Below are 24,819 nucleotides of genomic sequence, written 5' to 3' on the forward strand. Positions count from 1 at the left end.
TGAGAACAGAACCATGACTGCAGTGTAGTCCTGGAAGACATCGTGGGTGAGTGCTGCTGGAAATAACATGAGATTCATCCCACTTAGGCATTGGGTTTTGAATGAAGTTATGATTATGACCAATTTTTATGACCCACCCCCCTTCAGCCAAGGTTTGTAACTGCACATGAATCCGTATGGGATTACAACCCATATTTTAGGGAGCTTTGCTTCAAGGATGAGAACTGAATCAGCAGTGCAGCAAAGTCGTCTGTGCCACTACTGTCGTTGTGGAGAAGAGCTGTACCAACTGATGATGAGAAAATAATCCCTCGTCATATGTCGTGGAGAAGAGCTGTACCAACTGATGATGAGAAAATAATCCCTCGTCATATGAATGGAAGGTCAGAGAGATAATGAATATTACTTATCCTGGTGATAATTTAGGCTGTGGCAGGGCCTTTGAAGGCACTAGGAGAGCATACTGATTATCTAACAAAAATGTTAATGTTCACAGCTTCATAAATGGCTTCAATGCTTCAAATGGCACTTAGTCTATAATACAGAGGTCGTTGGGGAAGCAGGAGCAGAAGCCTTTGAGAAGGATCTCATAGGATAAATGTAAATAAGAACTACCTGCCAGAAGAAACAATTAATATTAAGGAAAAACCCCCACGTTCTCTTGGAGCATTTGCTACAGCATTTATACATTCATCAATAGTCCAAGACAGTTTTAAATTGGAAGGCATTCAAAGACTATGCCATGCTGCTTTAGGGTCAAAATGTTACAAGGTTCAAATGAAAGCTTTTTAATAATTTAGCACTTGGGGGGAACAAACCTTTCAAGAAATGTGACATTTACCTATTCTTACTTTATTATTTCCATAACATAAAAGCTTAGGTGATATCTACATTGAAGACTGGCCTTTAATTGTTTCCTTCCACAAGCAAGAAAATACTGTGGGCAAATGACACCTCTTTGAGATTATTTTGGCTTTTGACAATGAATCTGGGCTTTCACAGCATGTCAATCACCTACGTACTCACATTAAGATGTGTATTTGCTTCTGGAAACAACTACATTCAGTCAAACAATGTCTAAGGCTGAATAATGTCAGTTTATTATCCAAAACATGCTATGTAGGCCAAGTGTTTCTGTGGGTTATTGAAATGGTCTGAGAACTTTGGACAGGTTTATTGTTCTAAATTCCACCCAAAATGTTACCACAGAATTGAAGGAACCACACAAAATTCACCCATAAATGCAATTTGATAAAAGTTTTGAAGACATATTCAGATGCTTTAACCAAGATTATTGGAGTTGATATAAGAAGCAACTTGAGCTGGGCATTGACAAAAAGGATAGTCGTGATTTTTTCCCTATAGTGGCCAAAGATCTTTCCAATAAGGAGAAGATCAAACCCAGTGATGGAAGAAGTAAAGAAGAGAGGCAGAGGATTGATAATATGTATCTGAGGCATTGAAGAAGTTCAAGCTAATGAAGCTCGTGGTTGGCATCTTCTGATACCAACAGTGGGGATATGGTTGCTAAAAAAAATGGATGCCAGTGACAGATTATCAGGAACCAACAGGCAGGTAAGGGATGCTCTCGTTCACTGTAAAGAAACAAAACAAAAAGGAGAAAAACTCTGTAGTCAAAACCTGATACCTTCCTCAAGAACACTATGCCTATTACACCTTTGTTAAGCTTCAGTGTCCCAATCCCTATTATCAGATATTCTCAAGTCGCATCAGAAGTGGGAGACAATGACCCATAGGCTTTCAGTGGAGCATTCCATAGATGGGATAGTGTTTGTTGTAATACAGACATTGTGCTATATGTCTTTACCCAAGGCTATTGTTAAGTGTTCTGAGTATGTTTAAGGTAAGCTATGCTGCTCATCTGCAATGGTGCAATGGTTCCATTGACTTAAATACATTTTTTGACAAATTTCCTTTTTTTTTTTTGGTTTTTCAAGACAGGGTTTCTCTGCAGCTTTGGAGCCTGTCTTGGAACTAGCTCTTGTAGACCAGACTGGCCTCGAACTCACAGAGATCTGCCTGCCTCTGCCTTCAGAGTGCTGAGATTAAAGGCATGCACCATCACTGCCTGGCTTTTTTTTGACAACTTTTCAACTTACAATGATATTTAGGACATGACCCCATTGGAATCTGAAGAGTGACTTAACTTCTGATTGTCTTTACCTCTAGGCCTGGGTCAAACGGTTTTGTCCTTTTGTATGTCTCATAACTTTTTCTTTGAAAAACAAAAACAACAGCAAAACAAAACAAAACAAAACAAAAAACCCTGGGTATTTTGAGTAATTTAATTTGGCAACTCTTAATCAGATTCTTCAAAGAGTTTGTTGTCGCTGTTACTGTTGTTTGCTTAGTAACGCTCTGAACTTTTTTTATACCATCTGTATGTAGTCACAGAAGTTTCTGCTCACTTGGCTTGTCAGCTGATGATTGAACAGAGGTTAAATGCCTGGAACCAGATAGACCCAGACTCTGACAATGGGCTCTGTGAATGCGCTGGTCTTTAAGGCTGCTGTGCCATTTCCTTTCTTCCTTGAGCTTTGAGGTTTGCCATAGGGCAGAGCTTGTAGTCTTCCTCAGGTCTTTTATCTGAAGACTCACAGCTGTGATTCCGTAAAGTCGGATTATACCTGTAGCCTCCTTGAGTATAGTTATATGTACTTTCAAAGCCTCCAAAGATATCTTATTCATTAGTTTCTTCTTTTAATTTTTTATATGGGCCTGTGGTTTGCTGTGATGTTAAATAATTGCTTTAACAATGTAAATAACAATAATAAAAGTACTACACACACACACAAAACAAAAAATAAAAACAAAAGACAACATCTCAGGATACACAGCTCTCACCTCAAAAGGACTAAGAATTTGTTTATCTTGAAGCTAAATATGAGGAGCCATGGCATGTAAACATGGATTTAAGTTATCCTAAATTCTATGCTCTAACACAGCATTAATGTCATAAAGTTTTAACATTAACATAACAAAGAGAGTCATCAATAAAACCTCATTTTAAAATTCATTCTTTAAAATAATACATTGGTGTGAACATCAAGAGGGGAGGCTTTTTTCAGCTTGGGGAAACCTTGGCTGCAAGCCTCAAATGCCATTAAAGACCTCTCAGTTTTTGGGTTGGTGGAAAATAGTGGTCTCTTTAGTTGCTATATCTTTAAATGCTTCATGCAGTTGTCGCAGGATGTTAGACCGGACACAGAGGTGATCAGGCAATGGCTAGGAAGGTGTTAAGTGGTCCATGAATCTAAGTCTGGACCTGAGACAGCATTTCTCTACAGTCATGGAAGGTCTATCAGTCCTCAGCTTCTGGGTTCAGCTTCTTCCTGGGAACCCCAGTTTACAGTCCTTAATGTGTTTTCGTCAAATGCTCTGTTCAGGAGCTTCATACTGGGTAAGCTTCGAGTCTGGTCAAGTAAACACCTTACAAGTGGGTCTTTAGACAATCACTAGACAGGTTAAAAGATGATGGTTTTCTGGGAATGAGTCAGAAGGTGCCTGCTCTGTGCCCTGTGGCGGCTGCCAGGCTGTTGGTTTCACAGCTCTGTTGGTTTCACAGCTCTGTGGGATGTTGGGTTTCATTTTCAAGTTTACTTACAGAGCTGGAGATAGGAGTAGGCCAAATGAAATGACTGCGAGGCCTGCCTGTTCTTACGGAGATTCAGGCAGGTTCGTTAAAGAAATATTTTCTCAACCTGCAGTAAAACTTTCTCCAGTTTCTAGAATTCTATAAAAACATGACACCTAAACTCTAGCAAGCTTTCTGGTTGCCTTTATGAAGAAGAGATATTTTAGAAAGGCATTTTTTTTTTTTTTTTACTGATTTCACTCTTCCTTTTGATCACACCTTGAGTTATGGATTTTTTCTAATGCTGTCATTAATTAAGTAGATGATAAAGTATCATTTTCAAGAGCATATATTATGTGGCTGTAATAACCAGTTTTGTCTTATTTCCTTAAGTATTGTCATAAATAAATCCTTTGGTACAGAGTAAGATAAGCTACCTTATTGGTTTTTGTACTCATGCACCTACGCATCCATGCACCCTTGCAACCATGCAGCAGTGGACTCATTCACTTATGCACCCCATTCACCAATGCAATCATGCACCTGTGTACCCATTCGCCTATGCACTCATGCATCCATGTACACATGTATCCTTTTACCCATGCAACTATGCACCCATGCACCCCCATCCAGCCAATCAATCATTCACCAAGTCAAGATATTTTTGTCATCTGCTACATCCAGATTTATCTAATAAAATCAAATAGATTGGTAGTTAAAATATTTGAAAGTAAGGGTTTATGATTTATCTCGAATAAGGAATGAAATACCTTGAGCTTTTTAGCTTATGTAACTTAGAAGAATCTAATGTCAGAGAATAAAAGTATTAATAGTTAAAGATTTAGTAGAGTATGTAAAGTTGAAACAGAAAATATTTTGAAATAGCATGTCCGGAGAAAAGATTTGAAAGTGATCAAATACAGGCCCTTCAATTTATGAACTCAAAATGAAACCAGTCTGTTGATGAATAAAATATTTTTTTCTGGAAATAAAAAAGATATTACATATGAGATTCCAAGGAAATGAGATTCTAGACTGAGCTCTTTCGAAAGTCTAGACAATTTATGTTTATTTTATTATCCCATCTCCATGCTCTGTTTAGATAGCAAAGTAAGAAAAATAATAAATTATAAAATAATCCCTTCCAAACTCCAAAAGGATAGCAATAATGTTAAAAGTATATTTGTCTTTATTAATTTTAAAGTCAACATACAAAAAATAGGTATCATTATGACGTTTTCATACACTTATAATACTTTGTTCTTATTCAGTCCCCTCCCCCATGGTCTACTCCTATTGCTCTGTACCCATTTGCTGATCCTCTTCTTTCCCCGAGGTAGTAACCGTCTTCTGCTTTCATATCACAGACATTCAACTGCTTCTTTTCCTTCTCTCCCTCCCTCCTTTAAGATCCTTTCTTCCCATCTTATGAGCCCCATTCTTAGTTTATCACACATACATTCAAATTCAAAGATTTAGACAAAGACACACAGACACACAGACACACAGACCAAGACATACATACACACACACACACACACACACACGAGAGAAAATGTTTTTTTCTGAGTCTGGCTTATTTTCCTTAACATAATATCCATGTACGATTTAATTTTTCCTTAGAGTTGAAAATTATTCACCATGTATATATATTATATTTATTTATCTACTCATCTGTAGGTAGATCTCAAGGCTGACTCTCTCTTTTTTTTTTTTTTTTTTTTTTTTTTTTTGCTATTGTGAACACCTCAGCAACAACTATGGATGTGTGTGCATCTATGTGGTATGGTAGCAAGGTGCTTTGAATATATACCCAGGAATGCTATAGCTGGGTCATGTGGTAGTTCTATTTTTGTTTTTCAAAGAACCTTCACATAGAATTCTATAATGGTCAAATCATATGAACATATTTTCACCAGTAATATATAAAGAATCGTCTTTCCTCTCATCCTTGCCAGAAATGGTTGTCATTTGTTTTCTTGGTCATAGCCATTCTGACTGGTAAAATGGAAGGTCACCGCAATTTCATTTGCTGATGACTGAGGAAGGATGCTAAACTCATTTTGGCATATTAGTGGACACTTGTATGTTCTCTTTGGAGAACTGTCATTCAGCTCATTAGGTCTTTTGCTGATTGGATAATTCAGGGTCGTTTTAGAATTTAATCTTGTGGTGTTCCAATGTTCAATGCATATATGTTTATAGTTACTGTATGTTTTTGATGATTTTTTCCACTTATTAATATGTTGTGGCAGTCTTTATCTCTGCTGACTAATTTTGGCTCTAAGTTTGCTTTATCAGCAGAATCGTTATTCCAGTTTGCTTTTCACTTCCATTTCCTTGACAGATTGACATTCATCTTTTGATCCTTTATCTATGGACATTTTATATCAGAGAGGTGTGCTTTTCCTTCTTCTTTTTCTTTTTTGTTTGTTTTTTGAGGCAGGATTTCACTGTAGCTTTGGAGCCTGTCCTGGAACTACCTCTTGTAGACCAGGCTGGCCTTGAACTCACAGAGATCCGCCTGCCTCTGCTTCCTGAGTGCTGGGATTAAAGGTGTGAGCCACCACTGCCTGATTTAGGTGTGTTTCTTGGAGACTTCAAATATCTCGATTTTGTAATTTAGCATAATCTGTTGCTACATCTGAAGAGATGCAGATGATTGATGAGTTGAGGCCATTTACATTTAAGGTTATTGTTGAGAGAGATATACAAATTCTTGAGGTTTTGAGGATTTTTTTTCTGGTTGTTTGGATTATTGCTTGATCTTTACTTTCTCCTCAATTCATATAAGGGGTTTAGTGGTTTATTGCATTATAAACATGACAGATTTCTTCCAGTTCTCACTTGTTCATTTATTTCTCTGACAAAATGTGTTCCTTCTTGTGCTGGAGTAATTGAAATGCCTTTTCCCTCCCTTACATTTTATTCCTGAGAGACTCTTCTGCAGGACTGGCTGGGTTGAAGTCATGGACTCCCTTAGTTTGTGCTTAATTCGAAATAAGTTTACTTTTTGTCAATTTAAAAAAGATTTATTTTTATTATTTCTAAATTGTATGTGTGTGCGTGTGCATGTGTGTGAGTGTGTGCGTGTTCAGGTGCCTTCAGGAGACAGCAGTGATACATCCTCTCAGAGATTGAACTACAGGCAGCTGTGAGCTGCCTGATGTGGATGCTGGGGATCAAACTCTGGTACTCTTCAAGAACACTGTGTGCTTTTACTTGTTAGATCATCTCTCCAATCCTTCTCTACCAAGTTTAAAAGATAGATTTGCTTAACATAGCAATGTCTAGTGTTTACTTGAAGGACTTGCTATATACCTTACATAGCTTCCTGGTGTTTAGGGTTGCTGACAAGAAATCTTATACTATTTTTATGTGCCTATATTTATAATTACATAGGTGTCTTACCTTATATCTTTGAATAGAGCTTATTTTTTTTTTGTTTTTGTTATTTTGATTATGTAGCATGCCATATAGAGGTTCTCTCGTCAGACTTTTGGGTCCTAAATGCCTCTGGGTTTGGATGCCCATTTCTTTCTCTATCATTGACTTTTTTGCTATAATTTTGTTGAATGAACTTTCTATACATTCAGTTCATGTAATTATATGATCTGATTCTGGGATTTATGAATCGTCCTGCACACTGGCCATGCTAGACTTCTGTGTGTTTTTCCAATTTTAGTAGATATGCTGCCAAAGTGAACACAATAGCACCATCTCTTGTACCAAAAGAAAGCATAGGTAATTAAAATGTGGACACTTTCACAATCCTCTTTTTATCTAACTAAAACAAATTACTTTGTCCTTGCATATGTGTTTATCTGTGTCCTTTGGGTAAAGGCAACTTGATTATTTCTTTTGAATGTTGTATTTTCCTTTCTGTAACATGTTTTCATTTGAAATTATAAATATTTACATTTGTGCATAATCTGAATATTCTGGATAGATTATGCCACAGTATCTTAACTTACAAGAACATCATAGTCTACCTTTGAAATATCTATAGTTCTTTTATTCATGAAAATGAATAAATAAATAATATTTATAAAAGTTCAGTGATCATTCTTCAGGCTTTCATTTCTGCTTTTCTTTTTTTTAAGCATGATTTCACTTTTGTTTAATGTATTGGAAAAAATATTCCTGAGGTTACTTGATTAGAAAATCCTTTCATTACATATATTATTTGACATAGGCAGATGCTTTTTTCAGTGTTGAATTGGAGACATAGAGATGTGAAAATTTAGTTTAAATGGCATAAACATGCTTGTGGTTCCATATTCTATATATTGCTTAAAGTAGAGAGTCAAACATTTTTATCGCCTATGTATGGGAGTATATGTGTCATGCTTTATTACTGGGTTAATGGGAGTCCAACCCAGGGCCTTATCTATGTTAGGGCATGACTCCACCACTGGTTAACATAACATCGTCCAGCCCCTTTATGTTTTATTTTAAAATGAGGCTTCCCTCGAGCTTACACCTTTTCTGTCTGATCTTCTTGAGTAGCCATGACTCTTGGCAAGGTGGGAAAAGTGTGGATTTACATAACATCAAGGACTGAAGTATGACAGAGCCCCCACTGGAAGTTTGAGAGTAGAGGAATCGGGCTTCCCTAGTGTGTGCAACAGAGAATTTGGGTCACATTCTCTCCCAAGTGGAGAACCACAGCATTCCCAGCAGGCCTTGCACCTGTCATTTGCAAGGAAACACGGTTCTCAAAGCTCTGTGGAAATGGATTTGGTCAGGCAAGACCTGTCTCTTTACATGAAAACTTTTCTAATTTCATACTGGAGATTGGGGGAATTAGCCACAGGGTCACTTTGCAAAAACTTTCCATCCGGACTCCAAAAGTGATTCTGATGAGAATCTCAAGGATGGTCTGGGCCATATTACATAAACCAGGTTGGATTTCGGAAAATGAAATGCCCTATTTTTATACATTGCTAATAATATCAAGCTTGTGACTGCTTTCTGAAAATGTTAGGCATTGGCATAGTGTTGTAGCTCCTAGTACATTTAGATGAGCACTTTATGGCTTTAGAGGGGTTTAAAGAAAAAGGGAATCATTCGATTTATTCTTCTGCAATGGTAAGAAAGAGTTGTTTATATTCACAGTATTTTTACATCACTTTTATGCAATTCCCTTGGTGCATGTGTTTGTTAGGGTTTATATTGTTGCAATGATACACCGTGACCAAAAAGCAAGTTGGAGAGGAAAAGATTTATTTTGCTTACACTTCCATATTTCTGTTTCAGGACAGGAACTTAAACAGGGCAGAATCCTGGAGGCAGAGATGAGGTAGAGTTCTTGGAGAAGTACTGCTTTCTGGCTTGCTCAGTTCCCAAGGCTGAGTATCTCAGCTGGTCTTCAGTATAATGCTATAATTATAATGCTATAATCTTGAAGAAGCAGGGTCTAAAGCCAATGAAGGAATGGACTTGCTAGCAATATGAGAGCAAGCAGACAAAAAATAAAAGCTTCCGTCTTCCATGTTCTTATCTAGGCTTCCAGCAGAACACCACACTAGAGGGGATTTTCCCAATACATATGATTCGGATTAAAGATGTGTCTTCACAACTCAAGATCTGGATTAGAAGTAGATCTTACTATTTCAAATTAAGCAAAAATCCCCCCCACACACACATTTGCCCCTCTGTTTCTGGGTTTTAGTTGGTTCCAGATGTAGTCAAGTTGACAAATAAAAATAGCCATTACAATTTGACACACAATCATTAATTGTGTCGTAATTGCCAAATGAGAACAATAACCAGGTCATAATAATGCCAAAACATTGTGCAGCTATCCCAAGTACAATTGCAGACACGTTATATATTTAGATCAAAGTTATGCCTAATATATTATAACTATCTCTCACACAACTGTAAATGCATTATAAATTTGGAATAGGTGGGAATGTCCCTTTGTGGGTATTCTTTTAGTATTTCAAACTTAAAGATGATAACCATTGACATTCTCTTATAATTGATGTTACATAACATGATAAAGAAATTGAGGTAAGAAGACACAAATATCTGTACAAACTTGTTCTTAACAAAATATAACAGAAACACTCATATCAACTATAACCCTCATTTCTGTAACTGGTCACACTGCCTTAGCTGGTGTCTATAACCATGTTCCTCTACTACCCATTCTGTGTTTACCCCCATCCTCAGCAATCACTTCAACAGGTCTTAGCTATTTACCTGGAGAATTGAGCCATAATTATATTCCTGAAGGATCTCTGCCCCTTGTCATCCTGCCTGGATGAGACTGTTGTAGTTTTCTGTTGACTTTAATCGCAGGACACTGTAGCACCAAGGGATGCCCTAAATGATCAGCTGCACTCTAGACATAATCTTTCTTACCTCCATCGTGGAGAAGCAATACCAGTTCCCCACTGTAATCTGGATCAATCGCCTCTTCTAACACTGTTATTCCTTTCTTAACCTGTTAGTTTAAAGGGATTGAAGCCCAGAGTGACCAGGAGAAGTCTGAGCTTCGAGTGCAATGGAATGTTGTCGCTCCTGATAGGAGCACTCCCTCCTCTGGAACTAAAACTTCTAGGTCAGCAGGACTTAAGGTAGGGAGAACAGGAAGCAAAAAATATTCCTAGTGGGTCATTAGGGGCAATAGTGAGGGACACTATTCCTTTTTTTAGTCCTTGATTACTGGACCTGTGGATTTTGGCCATGGGAGAAACTGGACCATATATTGGTGGCTGACTCCAAGCATAGACTGCTTTCTGGAAAACCCTGCCACAGTCCTCCAGGCAGACACCAACTAATTGGTCCTGTAACTGGGTCTTGAAAAGGCCATTTCATCTTTCTATCTAGTCAGCTATTTCAGGTTTAGTGAGGAGCAAGGTAAGACCAGTGGATTCCATGATCATGGGCTCAATCTTACACTTCTCTGGCTGTGAAGTGTAATATACCACGACATTGGATAAGGCATCCTGTGAGTCCAAAGGGGCTGATTTTGGCAGAAGCATTATATGCAGGAAAGGCAAATCTATAACCAGAAAACGTTTCTACTCCAGTAAAGACAAACTGTTGTCCTGACCATGGATGAAGTGGCTCAATGTAGTCAACCTGCCACTTGCTGGTTGGTCACCCTGGGGAATGCTGCCATATCTGGAGCTTACTGTTAATCTCTGTTGTTGGCAGATATGGCACTCAGCAGCAGCTGTAGCCAGGTCAACTTTGGCGAGTGGATGTTGTCCATGTCCTTACATGAGCCCATGTATAACCCTCATCTCTGTCACCATGGTCGCCTTGTTCATGGGCCCATTGAACAAAGGCAGGAATGGCTGGAGAAACAGGCAGATTGTCCACAGAACAGGTCATCCCATCATCTACTTGGTTATTGAACTCCTCCTCAGCTGAAGTCACCTTTGGATGAGCATTTTTTACATGGGACACAAATACCTTTACATCTTTTGCCCATTTGGAGAGATCTACCCACAAACTTCTTTTCCAGATGTCTTTCTCACCATTTTTTTTGGTCATGCTCATTCCAAGAATCTGACCATCAAGCCAATCTATTGGCTACAGCTCATGAGTCAGTTAACAATTGTAATCTGGCCATTTTTTTTTCTTCCAAACAAACTGTAATACCATGTGTACTGCCCAAGGTTCTGCCCACTGTGAGACTTCCCTTTTCTAATATCTTTCAGGGGTGTCCCAGAAAGGGGTTGTAATGCTGTAGCTGTCCATTTTTGGGTGGTGCCTGCATAACATACAGAACCATCAATGAATCAGTCCCTAGTCTCTTCTCAGTCAACCAATCATAGGGAAACACCAGGAGTCCATAGACACATACTTGGCAGCAGACAGTGTTGTAACTGGAGTATAAACCATAGGAATTTAGGCAATTTCTTCATGTAACTTGCTTGTGAGACAACCAAGAATAGCCATTACAGTAACTATTGTTATTGCCACTGAAATCAAGCTGGTACCTTGGTTAAGGAGCCTGGACTTCACTACAGAAGTTGTAGGGTTATAATCTGAACCCAAGTCTCTCCAACTGCCAAGTCTTTTCTTACTAATATTTCATCCCCCTTCCTTCTTGGATAGAACGTACACTGTCAATTTCATTTTTAATTTGCATATCCTTTTCACCGAACACTCTGTTCTTGTCTGAAGCATTAAGTGAATAAGCAATCTGCACACCTGTGCGTCGGGAAAACTCAGCTTACTGACTTGTTTAGGACACACACAATACATAGCCTCCTTTTTCCTCCACAATAAAGGTTAAATGGGAGACAGAGGAGCTGTGCTCTCCAATGACTACTGTTACCCTGTAGACAATTGGCAGCGGGAGCGCAGCAGCTGCCACGCTCTGCAGATCTCTCTCTATTTAAAGTTCAAAGAAGCACAGGATAACAATAAGGAAGGAAGCCGCGTGGCCCTGACTAAGCCACCCAACAATAGAAATAATGGCTGCAAAAGGTAAGCTGTAAGGCGAGGGGGTTTCTTGGCAGAAATAGCTTCCCGCCTATTTTACTTTGTTTCTTGGCATTTTGATCCCGAGGAAGGTAGTTCCTCTGCTAAAGAACCAGTGGCTGCAAAAAGCTATTAAATATGCAGTTTTTGGCCCATGTTTGTAAGATGAATAATTTTGAAAGGATCAGTGAAACAGAATAATTTCATACCTGATTTTTTTGGGGAAAGGTGAATTATAGACTATTTGTTTCTCAGTGTTGAACTGTGTCTGAGATCTTGGGGTGGGACCAGTAGTAAGAGCAGATGAGGTCTTCTGCAGGATGGCTGTGTGAATTTGGAGTGTCTTCCCACATCTTCCAGTCTGTATTATCTGTCAAATGTGAATATTGAGATTAATCATCTCTGACATGCTTCCTATCTGAACTATTGTTTCTAATTCTTAAACTTTACTTCATATTTATATGGTTCTATAAAATACTTGATTCCAATATGATTAGACAGACTGAATATATATTTTTCTGAGAAGGAGTTTTTTCTCTAATAATTTTTTATTATTTTATAAAAATACCATTCAAAATTTCCACTTCCTCCCCCTTCTCCCACTTCCCTCCTGCTCCCCCACTTACCCTCCCTCCCTCCCCCTCCAGTCCTAAGAGAGGACAGGGTACCCTGTCCTGTGGGAAGTCCAAGGCCCTCTCCCCTATATCCAGGCTTAGGAAGGTGAGCATCCAAATAGAATAGGATCCCAAAATGCCAGTACATGCAGTAGAGACAAATCCCAGTGCCATTATCATTAGCTCTGAGAAGCAGTTTTTAAATACACACCTGGCAATCTTTGCTTTCAACCCTGATAGCAATCAACATTGTGAGACATGACATATTATCATCCCAATTTTTCACTTAAGGAAACGGAGCCATAACAAAATTTGGCATGTGTCCATGGTCACCAGGATGTGGTGGCACCAGGCCTTGGGCCTGGGCAGTGTTGCTCCACAGTGAAGTGCCCTTAAGAATGCTCCCAGCGGTAGCCACTTTGGTAAGCTGGGAACTGGACAAACAGTAAAGCATTTTGAAAAGGCTCTTGTGTTTAAAGAGAACTTTTATTTTTATTTGTGCCATTGATCTAAGTGATCTAGGAAGAACATTGGGTTTCACGTAATACGTTTTCCAAATTATGCATCAGATGATGGTAGAGCTGAAAATATTGGAGTTAGAAGATGACCAGTTATGCTTGGTTAAAATGTCTGGACACTTGTACTGCTTTACAAGGAATAGTAAATAAAGGGTTATTTCACTTGTACTGCTTTACAAGGAATAGTAAATAAAGGGTTATTTATTCTTAGAGCTAGAAATGCAAATTTTATTAAATTAGGTAGTATAAAATTTTATTAAAGTACACTTGCATTAAACATTTATATTCTGTTGGAATATCTACTGATTTTCAAGTTCTTTGAAGCTGTCGGAAGTACTGTATCACTTACATGAATAATTAAAAAAAATACCGTCACATAGTTTCATTCTATTGGTATCTTAATTCACAAAAAAGCTTTCTCCCAAATGAGACTAAAGTATGTCTCATAATCTTTGCTTTACTGTTAAAGCCACACCACATGGCAGGTAAGGAGGAGGTTCCCCCTTCTGTGCATTATGTCTTGTTCAAGGTCACAAATAGGAGAAGCAAGAAAATCCCCTTTTGTCAGATAAGGAAGGCTTCAACATTTCATGAAGAACATTGAAACTATTAAAATTCACTTAAGCTTCAGAAAGTTGTCTATTCTGAAAGTATCTTCTAATTTTAGAAGTACCTCATCTCCTGATATCTTTATTTTAATAGCATTAAGCACCCTTCATATTTGAAGTGATGGAATTGTAGCGGGACTGCGATTGCTAAGAAAATCCACTCTCTTAGCTAACGGCGTGTGATCTCATTGTATTCTCCAACTGAGACTATATCTTAGTCCATAACACAGAGACATTAATTCTATAACATGTTTTTCTGTGCCGCTCTTCAGTATTTTGTATGGGATATGCGCGATAAGTATTATAGAAAATTATGTTTATAAATTGCTTTTCTCCAGATGAGGTATAAGCCGGAAATGAGACATTATACAAGTGTCTTTGATGTGTGCTGGATTATTATTGCCCGTAGTCAAGCTCAGTGCTCGTGGTGATAGTGAACGACTTTAAAGAAATAAATTCCCTTTTTTTTCCCTGATAATGATTATGTAAGGTCTGATGTTTTCCTTTTCCTGTGAAATTTAAGATGAAAGTCAGTTATTGAGATCAAGAGCAATTCTCAAAACAATTTAATCTTGTATGTTATGGGAAATTCATTTTAGTGGGAATTACTAACAGTTATATTGGATTGCTGTTATGTAAACAGCTGATAGACCCATCCCCAAACAAACTCCTGAGTAGGTTCTGTATCCAGTCAACACAGGCAGAGTGGTTTAACTTTATAAAGCTTTGCACACACCTTATCACTTAACTGAGGAAGCAACCAGGTGGTAAATATTGCAAGTTCCACGACCTAGCAGGAAAGTTCAAATTCAAAACTGCACAAGGTCAAGGAACTTTAAAAAGGTGATCTGTGGTTTGAACCTGAGACTTCTGTTTCAAATATCCAGTATTTATCATTCAGTGGCGGGGTGTCTTCTGAAGAAAACAGGACAAAAAATACTCAACTCTGATCTTGACCAGAATGCGCTTTTTCTTAGCTCCCCCAGAGATCTTTCTTTGTTTTTCTTTATAAAGTTTGATGCCGGAAAGATCTATTTAATCTGTTTTCATTGCTTTTAAGCAGAGTCAACATCGCCACAGCTTCTGGTTCCCGTTCTTCTCCTGGTTGGATGGATTGTAGGCTGCATCATCGTGGTTTACATCGTCTTCTCTTAGAAAAGTAAGGGTTGTAGCAATGAAGGGTTTTCTTTGTGGCATAATTATTCTAGCACTCATTGTTTCTGTTTTGCTAATGAAATGTTCTGTCATTCAGGCAAGAAGACTTCAGGCTGATACCACTTAGAAGAACTAAGAAAAACATGAACATGATTGATCATTAAAGGTGTCTCATATTAAACAGCTGCAGTGTTTTGTATCTTCTGGAAGCTAGAATTTGTTTGCCTAAGAATATCTTAGGAACATGATCCAATTACAGATATAAAATACAAGAAAATTCAGGTGGAGTTTTCTGTGTCAAGAAAGTAGGAAATATATGCTTCACTATGGCTGAAAACACATGAAGCAGCAGGGTTGAGTATGATAATTTAATTAGATTAAAAATGTTTTGTAGCCTCCTTCCAAAATGGAAAAATGGACTAAAGAACAAAAAATAAACAGAAGATAAAGAACAACTGAAAAACTTGCATCTTAGCTCTGGTTCATAATAAGAAGTGTAATTTAAACCATACTGAAAGGCCTTTGCTTACAATTGTGTAACAGATAAAAATGTTTGACGTCACTTGTGTTGGTAAGGCTGTGGTAGAGGAGCGCTTTCATACACTGTCTTTGAAAACTCCAAAGGGAATATTTATTGTCGTTTGCCTGTTGGAGGCCATCTTTCTGTTGTCCAAATTGCATTTAAGACATCCTCCTTCCTCAGGCTCCTGCAGTAGTAGGATATGCGTACTGTTTCCCCCGGCTAGGTATAACTTTCTGGGGTGATGTGGAAGTTCTAGAAGGCATATGTTTATTTTGAACCAGTTGTTTGTTTTCCAAGAATATGTCACAAAGATAGCACCAAAAATACAAAAGGCGTCAGAATCAACACATGGTGTTAGAGCAATGCAGCTTTAGAAAGGAATGAGAAAGGTCTTGAAATATTGATGTGATGTAATTTCCATAAAGATATTACCTGAAAAAGTTAGTTAGGCTGGATAGATGGCTCAGCAGTTTATAGCACTGTCCGCTCTTACAGAGGACCCTGGTTCAATTCCCAGCACCCACATGGCAGCTCACAATATCTGTAACTCCAGTCCTGGGTAATCCAATACCCTCTTCTAGCCTGCTAGGGTGCCAGGCAAGCAAATGGTACACAGATGTATATGCAGTCAAAATACTCAACCATGTAAAATAAAATAAAAATAACGAAATATTTAAAAAGGCCAGGTATATCTACTTCCATTTGTATAAGCAAAGGAGGAGTTTAACCAATGTTCAGGTGACTAATTTACCACACACACAGTCAAACAGGGAGGCTAGATATTTTTGCATGTACTTTATTTTATAGTGTTTCATTTTTAGGATAATATGAATATTTTATAAATTAAAAAGAAATATTAATAATCTCCCCAAATTGAAAACAAGCTGAAAGTAACCTAATAACATCAGTTTGGAAATTGTCTTAGTCAGTGTTATATTGCTTTGAAGAGATACCGTGACCAAGGCAACTCTTATAACAGAAAGCATTTAATTGGGGCTTGCTTATGTTCTCATCATGGCAAGGAGCATGGCAGGATGCAGGCAGGCATCGTGATGGATAAGTAGCTGAGAGTTCTACATTTGGATCTGCAAGCAGCAAGAAAAGAGAGACACTGGGTCTGACTTTGGGCTTTTGAAAACCTCAAAGCCCACCCCCCAGTGACATATTATTCCTCCAACAAGGGCAGAACTTGTAACTCGTAATCTTCAAATAACGCCACTCCCAACTGACCAAACATTCAAATGTATGACTGTCTTGGGACCATTCTTATCCAAACCACCGCAGCAATATAATCTAAAAGAGAGAATAAATCTTTCAAGTGATTGAAAACACAATATATGGTTTTTACTATGTGTATCTTATGGGTTAGGTAAGTTAAAACCACAATCAGCTGGGCGAGGTGCAACCCCTTTAATCTTAGCACTTAGGAAGGAAAGGCAAGCAGATCCCTGTGAGTGTAGACCAGCCAGAGATAAAGAGACCCTGTCTCAACAAAACAAAACAAAAACAAAACAGCCAGCCCTCACACAAGCAAATGAAAAAAAAAAAAAAAACTCAACCCAAAACAAACCTGAGCAAAACAAAACAAAAAAATCACATGCAGTGAATCTTTTTCAAGTAATGATACATATATTGTTGGTTTGAAAGCCAGACCATCAGTACTAATGCCAAATAAATGCACTTTGTAACACTAAAATTGCATATAAAATCTTAGCACGAATCCACTCTTTGTTTTCCTTCTTCTGTAAAGTAAATGACTACCCTAATTCTGACCTCTGAGAAACTTACTAGGAAAGAACTCCTGCACTTCTCTGTGTCCGAGAGAACTACCTCCTTCAAAGGAGTCAGGAACCCCTTGCCTAGTTTGGCTGGGAAACCCCGAAAGTGACTTGTTTGATGATGTCAGTGTCCACAGATAGTGTAACAGCGCTGACAGTGTTCCAGCAAGGCGTGTGTGACTCCTGATTGGGTGCAGTGGAAATGCATAAGGACACCCAAGAAGTATTTTTGCCAAAACTTAAGCATACAAAGCTTTGATCCAACTACAAGTGTTCAGAAGAGAAATGGGAAGAGTGCCAAGTGTGGAGTGTGGAAAACCATGCAGAACACATAAGCCTGCTTTTCCAGCAAGTAACCAACACTGTAGCTCTGTTCATGGCAGCCAAAGTATGGGATCGACCTATGTGTGTGTCCACATACAAATGTATCACACACACACGCACACACACGCACACACACTGTAGTATATCCAGCCATAGAGGATCTCACTTACGTCATTTGGAGGAAAATGCATAGAAATGGAGATCATGTATGTGACAAAAAACGGATTCAGAAAGACAAATATTACACGTTTTTTTCTCATGTATGGAATCTACCTGTAGATTAAAAAATAACAAACATAGGACCAATGAAATGGCTCAACAGATAAAGTCACTTCGCTGGCAAGCCTGATGACCCCTTCTATTATGGGACTCACCTGGTAGAAGGAGAGGACTCTCAACCTGTTCTCTGACCTTCACATCATGCCGTGACATATGCCCACACACATGCAACACACAAAACAAATTAAATATATATTATTCACATATATGAATTATGTACGCACACATCCTTTAAGAATTTGTTTGCTTTTTATTACTTTTTCATAAGTATATTTTGATCACACTTTTCCTTTTTCCCCAACTCCTCCCAGATTCTCCAAACTTCCCTATGTACCCAGCTTTATGTTTTTTCTCTCCCTCTTTGTCCATTTTTTAAACTTTCTTTTATTTATTCTTTGTGTTGTTCTTACCATGTATCTCTATTTCATTCATTTCCCCATCCCTTCCTATCTGCCCTCTTCCCTTTCAACTTCCCTCAAAATAAAATAAAATAAAATAAAATTTAAGAGATAAAAAAGAAAAAAAGAGGAAAAATCAGTCTCGTCATGGAAGCTGAGTGTGACACAGTGAGACTCACACAGTTAGCACTTTTATCCGTATTTCTTTACTTGCAAGTGTTCATTGCAAAGAGTCATTTCCAGGTCTCTGGTTTCTGCTACACCATCGATGCTGGGCCCTCACTGGGGCTCCTCTTGGATAGATCCTGCAACTTTGAGTCTGCAGGACCCGTCTCTTCACATGCACCCGCAGATCACAGATGGGGTGAGCCAACTAATAACCCTCCTTTTGGACCTGGTAGTTGCACGCCTGGTCAGCCTGCTAGCTCTCCCTAATCCTCACCGCCAGGGTGAGCTCTTTATCATTGCCCTGACTAGTTCACTCCTTGCAGTGATGAGCAAGAGGTGGGGCCAGTTCTCAGGCTTTCATGCCCTAAGGGTGGGTTCCCCCACACCTGCACCTTCAGGGCCAACTCTACTGTGATGCCCAGGCCAGGTGCAGGGGTCACTCTCTGGAGAGCTCTGGAGCACTGCAGCAGGTGAGGGGCAGGGACAGCCTCTCTCTCTCTCTCTCTCTCTCTCTCTCTCTCTCTCTCTCTCTCTCTCTCTCTCCTCCAACCCGTTTTGTTTTTTTCCAAGACAGGGTTTCTCTGTAGCTTTGGAGCCTGTCCTGGAACTAGCTCTTGTAGACCAGGCTGGCCTCAAACTCACAGAGATCCTCTTGCCCATGCATCCTGAGTGTTGGGCTGGGATTAAAGGCATGTGCCACCACCCCTTCTCATTCTTATGACATCAGGGTCAGCTCTTCCATTCGCCTCAGGCATAGAGGGGCAGGATGGGGAAGGGGGGAAGGGAGAAGGGAAACACACACACACACTCCAAAAAATAAAGAACTCTGCCTTTCTCTACTGCTGTGCACCACTGTTCTTACTGGGTTTATTGCCATGACTTTTCACAAGACTTTCAGAATTAAATGATTCCTGCCAAGAAACAAAAACAAAATAATTCTATTTTCCAATGGATTTGGATGAAAATTGTAACAAATTCAGGCTTCCCTTACTCCCTGCATTATTATACAAAACATAGAAGCCACTCAAAAGAATTTTATTCTTCTCTGTGCCTGGGGAAAGAGATGAATTCCAATGAGTTTTGAAGTGGTTAGCGAAACTCTTCATGAACTTCCAAGCCTCATAGAGCTAAAAACAATTACTCTAGAGGACAGGAAGAATCTTGAAGGAGAGATCTTCGCTCATGAACAGAAATGACACCCTTAAGTGATATCTGCCCATAGATGATCTTGGTATAAAAATAAGTGAATTGTCTCTCATTTTTAAAGGAAGTTATTTTGTTCTATTTATGTATTCCAAACCCTTGGTTTTGTGTGCTGCAGTTTCTCAAGCACTCGCTTCTTCTTTTGCTTCCCCCCTTTTTTATCTGGAGTGGGCATTTCCAGTTAAAACATAACTGTGCACCAGCCTGAGATTTCCCTAGAGAAAAGAGCGCTTACAGTTTATAAGTGGTATTTTGAGTTAGTAACTCACCAGCAAATGAGGTGGGTGAAGGATTTATCTTTACTTTACTCTCACTTGGACATGATACTTGAAGCTTTGTAAGAGCGAAGTGGGTGTGTGATTTCCTATTTCCTACAAACCTTAGAGCAAATCATGAATGGTCACAGAGCTGTAGTTTCCACTGAAGGAAATCCATAGTCCAGGATTTAGGGACATTAATTATCCTGGATTTAAGACCACTTTCAGTCTTCTTGTCTGGCTGGGAGGATAGCGCTTTACATACTCAAAAATCCAAACAAGACATGTGCATCTGAAAGGCTCGTTTTTGGAGTCGCTGTCATGAATACGAGATGAGATAGGATATTGATTACAATCCTGGTGCTGGATGAAACAGGTCATTGGGAAACTATTCTGAGTTGTAGGTTACTTGCTCTGCAAAATTGGTTTAGAAATGGAGAATAAATGGAAATAGGGTTTTTAGTGTTTTGCATCCAGTGTGCTTCAAGTCTCAGAAATTGGTGCGTTGTGCATTTTTCCTTATCTCCGTTATTTGAGATGTGCTCAGCATGAGAGGCACTTTGTCTTAGAAAACACAGTGCTTTAGTCTCATAAACACAGCAGGCTCATGGGAAGACGATAGATATTGTACACATTCTTCTCTTGTCTTTTAAGGGTGAGCTCTTTGAACTCGTGGACAGTAACAGTAACGGATTCCACGGGAGACAGAATATACCACCTCTTCGTTCACTTTTGCTTTTATCTTTCTTTCTGCTATTTTTTGTATTATTTTCTTTCATCTTACTTTTTTTTTCTCGTGTTATATGTAAGCAGCATTTTGCTAGTTTCGGTACTGTGGAATCAGATCCATTTAATAATGGTTATTCTGTCCCAGCACTTGGAAGGCAGAGGCAGGCGGATCTCAGTGAGTTCGAGACCAGCCTGGTCTACAAGAGCTAGTTCCAGGACAGGCTCCAAAACCACAGAGAAACCCTGTCTCGAAAAACCAAAAAAAAAAAAAAAAAAATAATAATAATGGTTATTCTGGGCCTGAGGAAGTGGATTAAGGGTTAAAGTGCTTGCTTCGCAGGTGTCAGGACCAGAGTTCAGATCTCTGAAAACCCAAATAGGTGGCAGCCTGTCTGTGATTCCAGCCTCGGAGGTCAGAGTCAGGAACCAGAGTAAGCCGGTCAGCAGTTCTAGCCACATCACCAAGCTCTTGCTTTACCTGAGAGATCTTGCTTCAATGAGTAAGGTGAAAGGGCAACAGACGATGATTACACACATGTGTCCACACATATACAAAATCATGTGTGTACACACCACACACACACACACACGGTAAAAGGAAAATAAAACAAAACAACAACAACAACAATAACAAAACCAACCCATTTTTTTTTTGGCTCCTACTTCTTCTCCCTTAAACATAGAAGAGTCCTGTCTTCATCTGTGTTCTGCTGCTGTGACAGACTGGGTGGATTATAAATAGTAGGTTTCTGTTTGACTCAGAGTTCTGAAATCTGGGGAGTTAATGAAGATGAGATCTTGTCCAGCAAGTGACTTTTTGCTACATCATAAGATTGTGGAAACATCATCAGGAAAGAAATGGAAAGGGCAGGAGAAAGAATACTGTTTTGTTAAGAAATCCATTCTCATAATAACAAATTCGTATTCACAATTCGTTATTGAAAATAATTAATAAAAGGCAACAAAAATGGAAGAAACCTTAATCCTTTTCTCATAGTTGCAGGCATGGATAGTGAACTGAGTTTTTTACCCAAGTGTTTGGAAGTTAAAACATATTCTTGAAATGTCAAGAGTTTCAGATTCTTGCATAGTTCTTACTGGCAACAATGTCATATGAAGAAGAGAACTGTGCTGTTGGAAGTCATGGATGTATCAAGTTAACTGCTTCCTCTGAAAACCTCAGACAATACAGAGAACAATCAGAGGATCAATTTACCTTGAAGTATGGTTAATTCAGTTTCTTCCTTAATGGGAAACTACTACTATGCTCTAGCTCATTTGATCGTTATGGTATCTCTTCATTATGCATGGTTATTATTCCTGTTTGAAGATTTGAGAACGAGGTTAAGAGAGATTAAGTAGCAAGGACAGCCCCCCTTGAGACGGGAGATTACCACCTCTATTAAGCACAATGTTTATATATGGTCCTTTTTTGCTGCTGGAGATGCCGTCTCAGTGTTTTTGATCCTGATAGAAAGAGCGTATTGCTTTGTCACCAGAAACCATTTACGTTTTGTTGATGCTGTGGTTCTGTCATGCACGCCGCATCCGACATGCATGTTGGTTTTTGTCTCGCGTGCCGCACCTGACACTCAAACGACACGCATGGCGGAAACGACACACGTGACAGAAACAACAAGCTTAGTTAAGCTGATACATGAAACTAACCATTAAAATTTGTGAGGTCCTATTATAGGGTTTCTATTGTTGTGAAGAGATACCAAGACCACAGCAACTCTTATAAATGAACACATTTAATTAGATCTGTTCAAAAGTTAATCACAGTTCAAATGTTTGGTCTGTTATTGTCATGGTGGGAAGCATGGTGGTACACAGATAGACACGATGATATAGAGGTAGCTGAGAGTTCTACGTCTGGGTCCACAGACAGCAGGAAGAGAATGTGAGCCACTGGGTCTGGCTTGAGCTTCTAAAATCTGAAAACCCACTCCTAGTCATATACTTCCTCCAAGGAGGCCATGCCTACTCCCACAAGCCCACACTTCCTAATAGTGCCACTCTCTATGAACCTATGAAGGCCATTTTCATTTAAACCACCACAGGTCCCTTGGGATTTCTTGGTCTCTTGAAGTCATCTCTGGTTAGCTCCTTCTATTTCTCAGTTTCTGAGCCAGTGACAAGGTTCACCGTGGACTAGAATTCTTAGGAGGTCTCTCCAAACAATTGGCTTTCCATGAGATATCTGGTTTTGGGTAGAGCACAAACAGTATCACTCCTTTTGGGGGTCTCTATTCCTGCAGATGTAGGCTGTAGTTCTCTCAGCGTAAAACACTCGTTCAGTGCTCCTATGACAATTGTATGGAGCATCTGTTTGGACACTCTTGCATTGCTTTCCAGGCTAATTAATCTTGGCTTTGTTGACATTCCAAGGGCTCAAACACAAGTGGCATTCTTTTTACTTTGTCCCAACCATCTCTTAGAGTATTGCTGTCTGTGAAACACTTCATTCTTTATAATACTTTAGAAATAACCACTTAAGATAAAGTAGGAATTTTCTTGCCCAATATCTTTCTGAAATAAATGAGATGTTTTAGTACTGAAAAAAATCATCTCTAAAACAAAAGAAGAGTGTGGTGGGGGAGGGGAGGAAGGATGGATGGAGAGGAAGTTGTGGTTGGGATGCATTGAAAATAACAACAGAATAAGCATAAAATAAAATAATATAAATAGGAAGAAAGATTGGGCAAAAGTTGAATGATATACTCTACAATATTGCACATCTGGTGAAACAGTATTTTTAAGGAAATTGCCATGAATCAGACAATAGCATTGGCCTACCATTTTGGAACATCATCTACTTGTGTATGGTTTGTAGAGAAACGTGTTGCAGTAGATCAACAAGCACGGGCATTTAGTGGATGGATGCCTGTGGTATTGCTCCAGATTCTCATTCTTTCCAAGGAGCCAAGAATCGGGTCTGATGTATGTCTCCTGTTTTCTTCTTCCAATATTCAACCCCCAAATTGCCTTTTACGAAAACAACGTGTCATCAAGAGCAAACATTTCTTCTGTTCTTTGTTGGGTCCACTCACAGTAATTAGAAGTGAAGGATCAGTGGGTTAGGCAGAAAAGACTTTTATGAATCAAATGTTCCTCTTCTGTGTTGGCCATGCACTGATTAAATTGGGCCAGCCTGTGGGATGCTCATGACTCTTTAGCATTCTCAGAATAACCTTTGTATGTCTTCTCTCAGAACAATGCTTAATCTGATAGAATTGCTGTCTTATCACAGAAGCACATTAGCTTCTCACATGCTCTGTGCAATGATTTCTTAAGGCCATGACCATGAACATGAACATGAGTTTTATGGGGATGGATGTCTTGTAGCCTATCTGAAAGATGCAGCTTTTTCTGGGATCAGTGTCATTTTTCATTCCTATGTAACTGTCAGCCAATTCCACTTTTCTTCTTTCTCATCTCACTATTCTCTGGCTAGAGCACACAACAGCAAACCTGGACCTTACTCGTCTACAGACTAACTATAATAGAGTAAGGGTAGGAAGGTTTGTCAGTTTTGAGATCGTAGAGGCTGACTTACCTTTCTAAAGTGTGTGGTACTACAATAAGAAAGGAGAAGGCTGCATTTTACAAAGTCATTTCTAGAATTGCTTCCAGCTAGATTCTTCAACTTTTTACACACACACACACACACACACACACACACACACACACACGTGTGCGCATACATACACACAGAGAGAAAGACAGAGAGAGAGTTCATTTCTTGCTTTTTCTATTTGAATCTTCATTGCATTTCTTCAATTTCCATTTTATCCTCTGCTTTAAATCAGTCCTGTCTATGTTTTGTTTCTTTCCTTTTGTTTTAAACTTTCTTTTCTCTTTCTCCTGAATTCCCACCCATAACAACATAGGGGACAGCCTTAGCTTTTAGATTTGATCAAGACAAGACCAAAAGCCTTCAGAACTTCACTTAATCAAAGACTAAAGTTTATAGGAGAAGAATTATTAATCCTAGAGTTATTAACTTGTGATAACAGGTAATGCCTCTGGCTTTGGAAAAACCAAAGGGCTCTATTAAAAGTAGACTGCTTGCTACATGTCTAAGTGGGGGTAACCACATGAATTTACTGCAATAAATTTAATCTAAAATTTTCTGTTGGTGCTGTGTTTGGGATATGGAAAGAGAAAACATCATTTCATTAGTTAAGGACCTAATAAAATTTAAATCTATTATTTTTCC

At 38.9% G+C, this 24,819-nt stretch overlaps 1 protein-coding gene and 1 non-coding gene across 3 annotated transcripts; one reads left to right on the plus strand and one right to left on the minus strand.

Moving 5' to 3' along the window:
- Positions 1 to 7,198: 7,198 nt before the first annotated feature.
- On the minus strand, positions 7,199 to 7,304 carry LOC130866140 (U6 spliceosomal RNA). The gene has a single exon (XR_009056315.1). It is a non-coding gene; the product is annotated as a U6 spliceosomal RNA (small nuclear RNA).
- Positions 7,305 to 11,924: 4,620 nt separating this feature from the next.
- Positions 11,925 to 15,126, plus strand: Strit1 (small transmembrane regulator of ion transport 1). Of its 2 annotated transcripts, none has more exons than XM_057757390.1 (3): positions 11,925 to 12,049; positions 14,847 to 14,942; positions 15,036 to 15,126. In XM_057757390.1, the coding sequence occupies exons 1-2, from the start codon at positions 12,037 to 12,039 to the stop codon at positions 14,936 to 14,938; spliced, it is 105 nt and encodes a 34-aa protein (XP_057613373.1). In that variant the 5' UTR covers positions 11,925 to 12,036; the 3' UTR covers positions 14,939 to 14,942; positions 15,036 to 15,126. The 2 variants fall into 2 exon arrangements, with proteins under 2 accessions (XP_057613373.1, XP_057613372.1); XM_057757389.1 differs by having other exon boundaries at positions 11,984 to 12,049; positions 14,844 to 14,942.
- The last annotated feature ends 9,693 nt before the right edge of the window (positions 15,127 to 24,819 follow it).

This window comes from Chionomys nivalis, chromosome 24 (assembly GCF_950005125.1).
Source record: "Chionomys nivalis chromosome 24, mChiNiv1.1, whole genome shotgun sequence".
Taxonomy (NCBI): Eukaryota; Metazoa; Chordata; class Mammalia; order Rodentia; family Cricetidae; genus Chionomys; species Chionomys nivalis.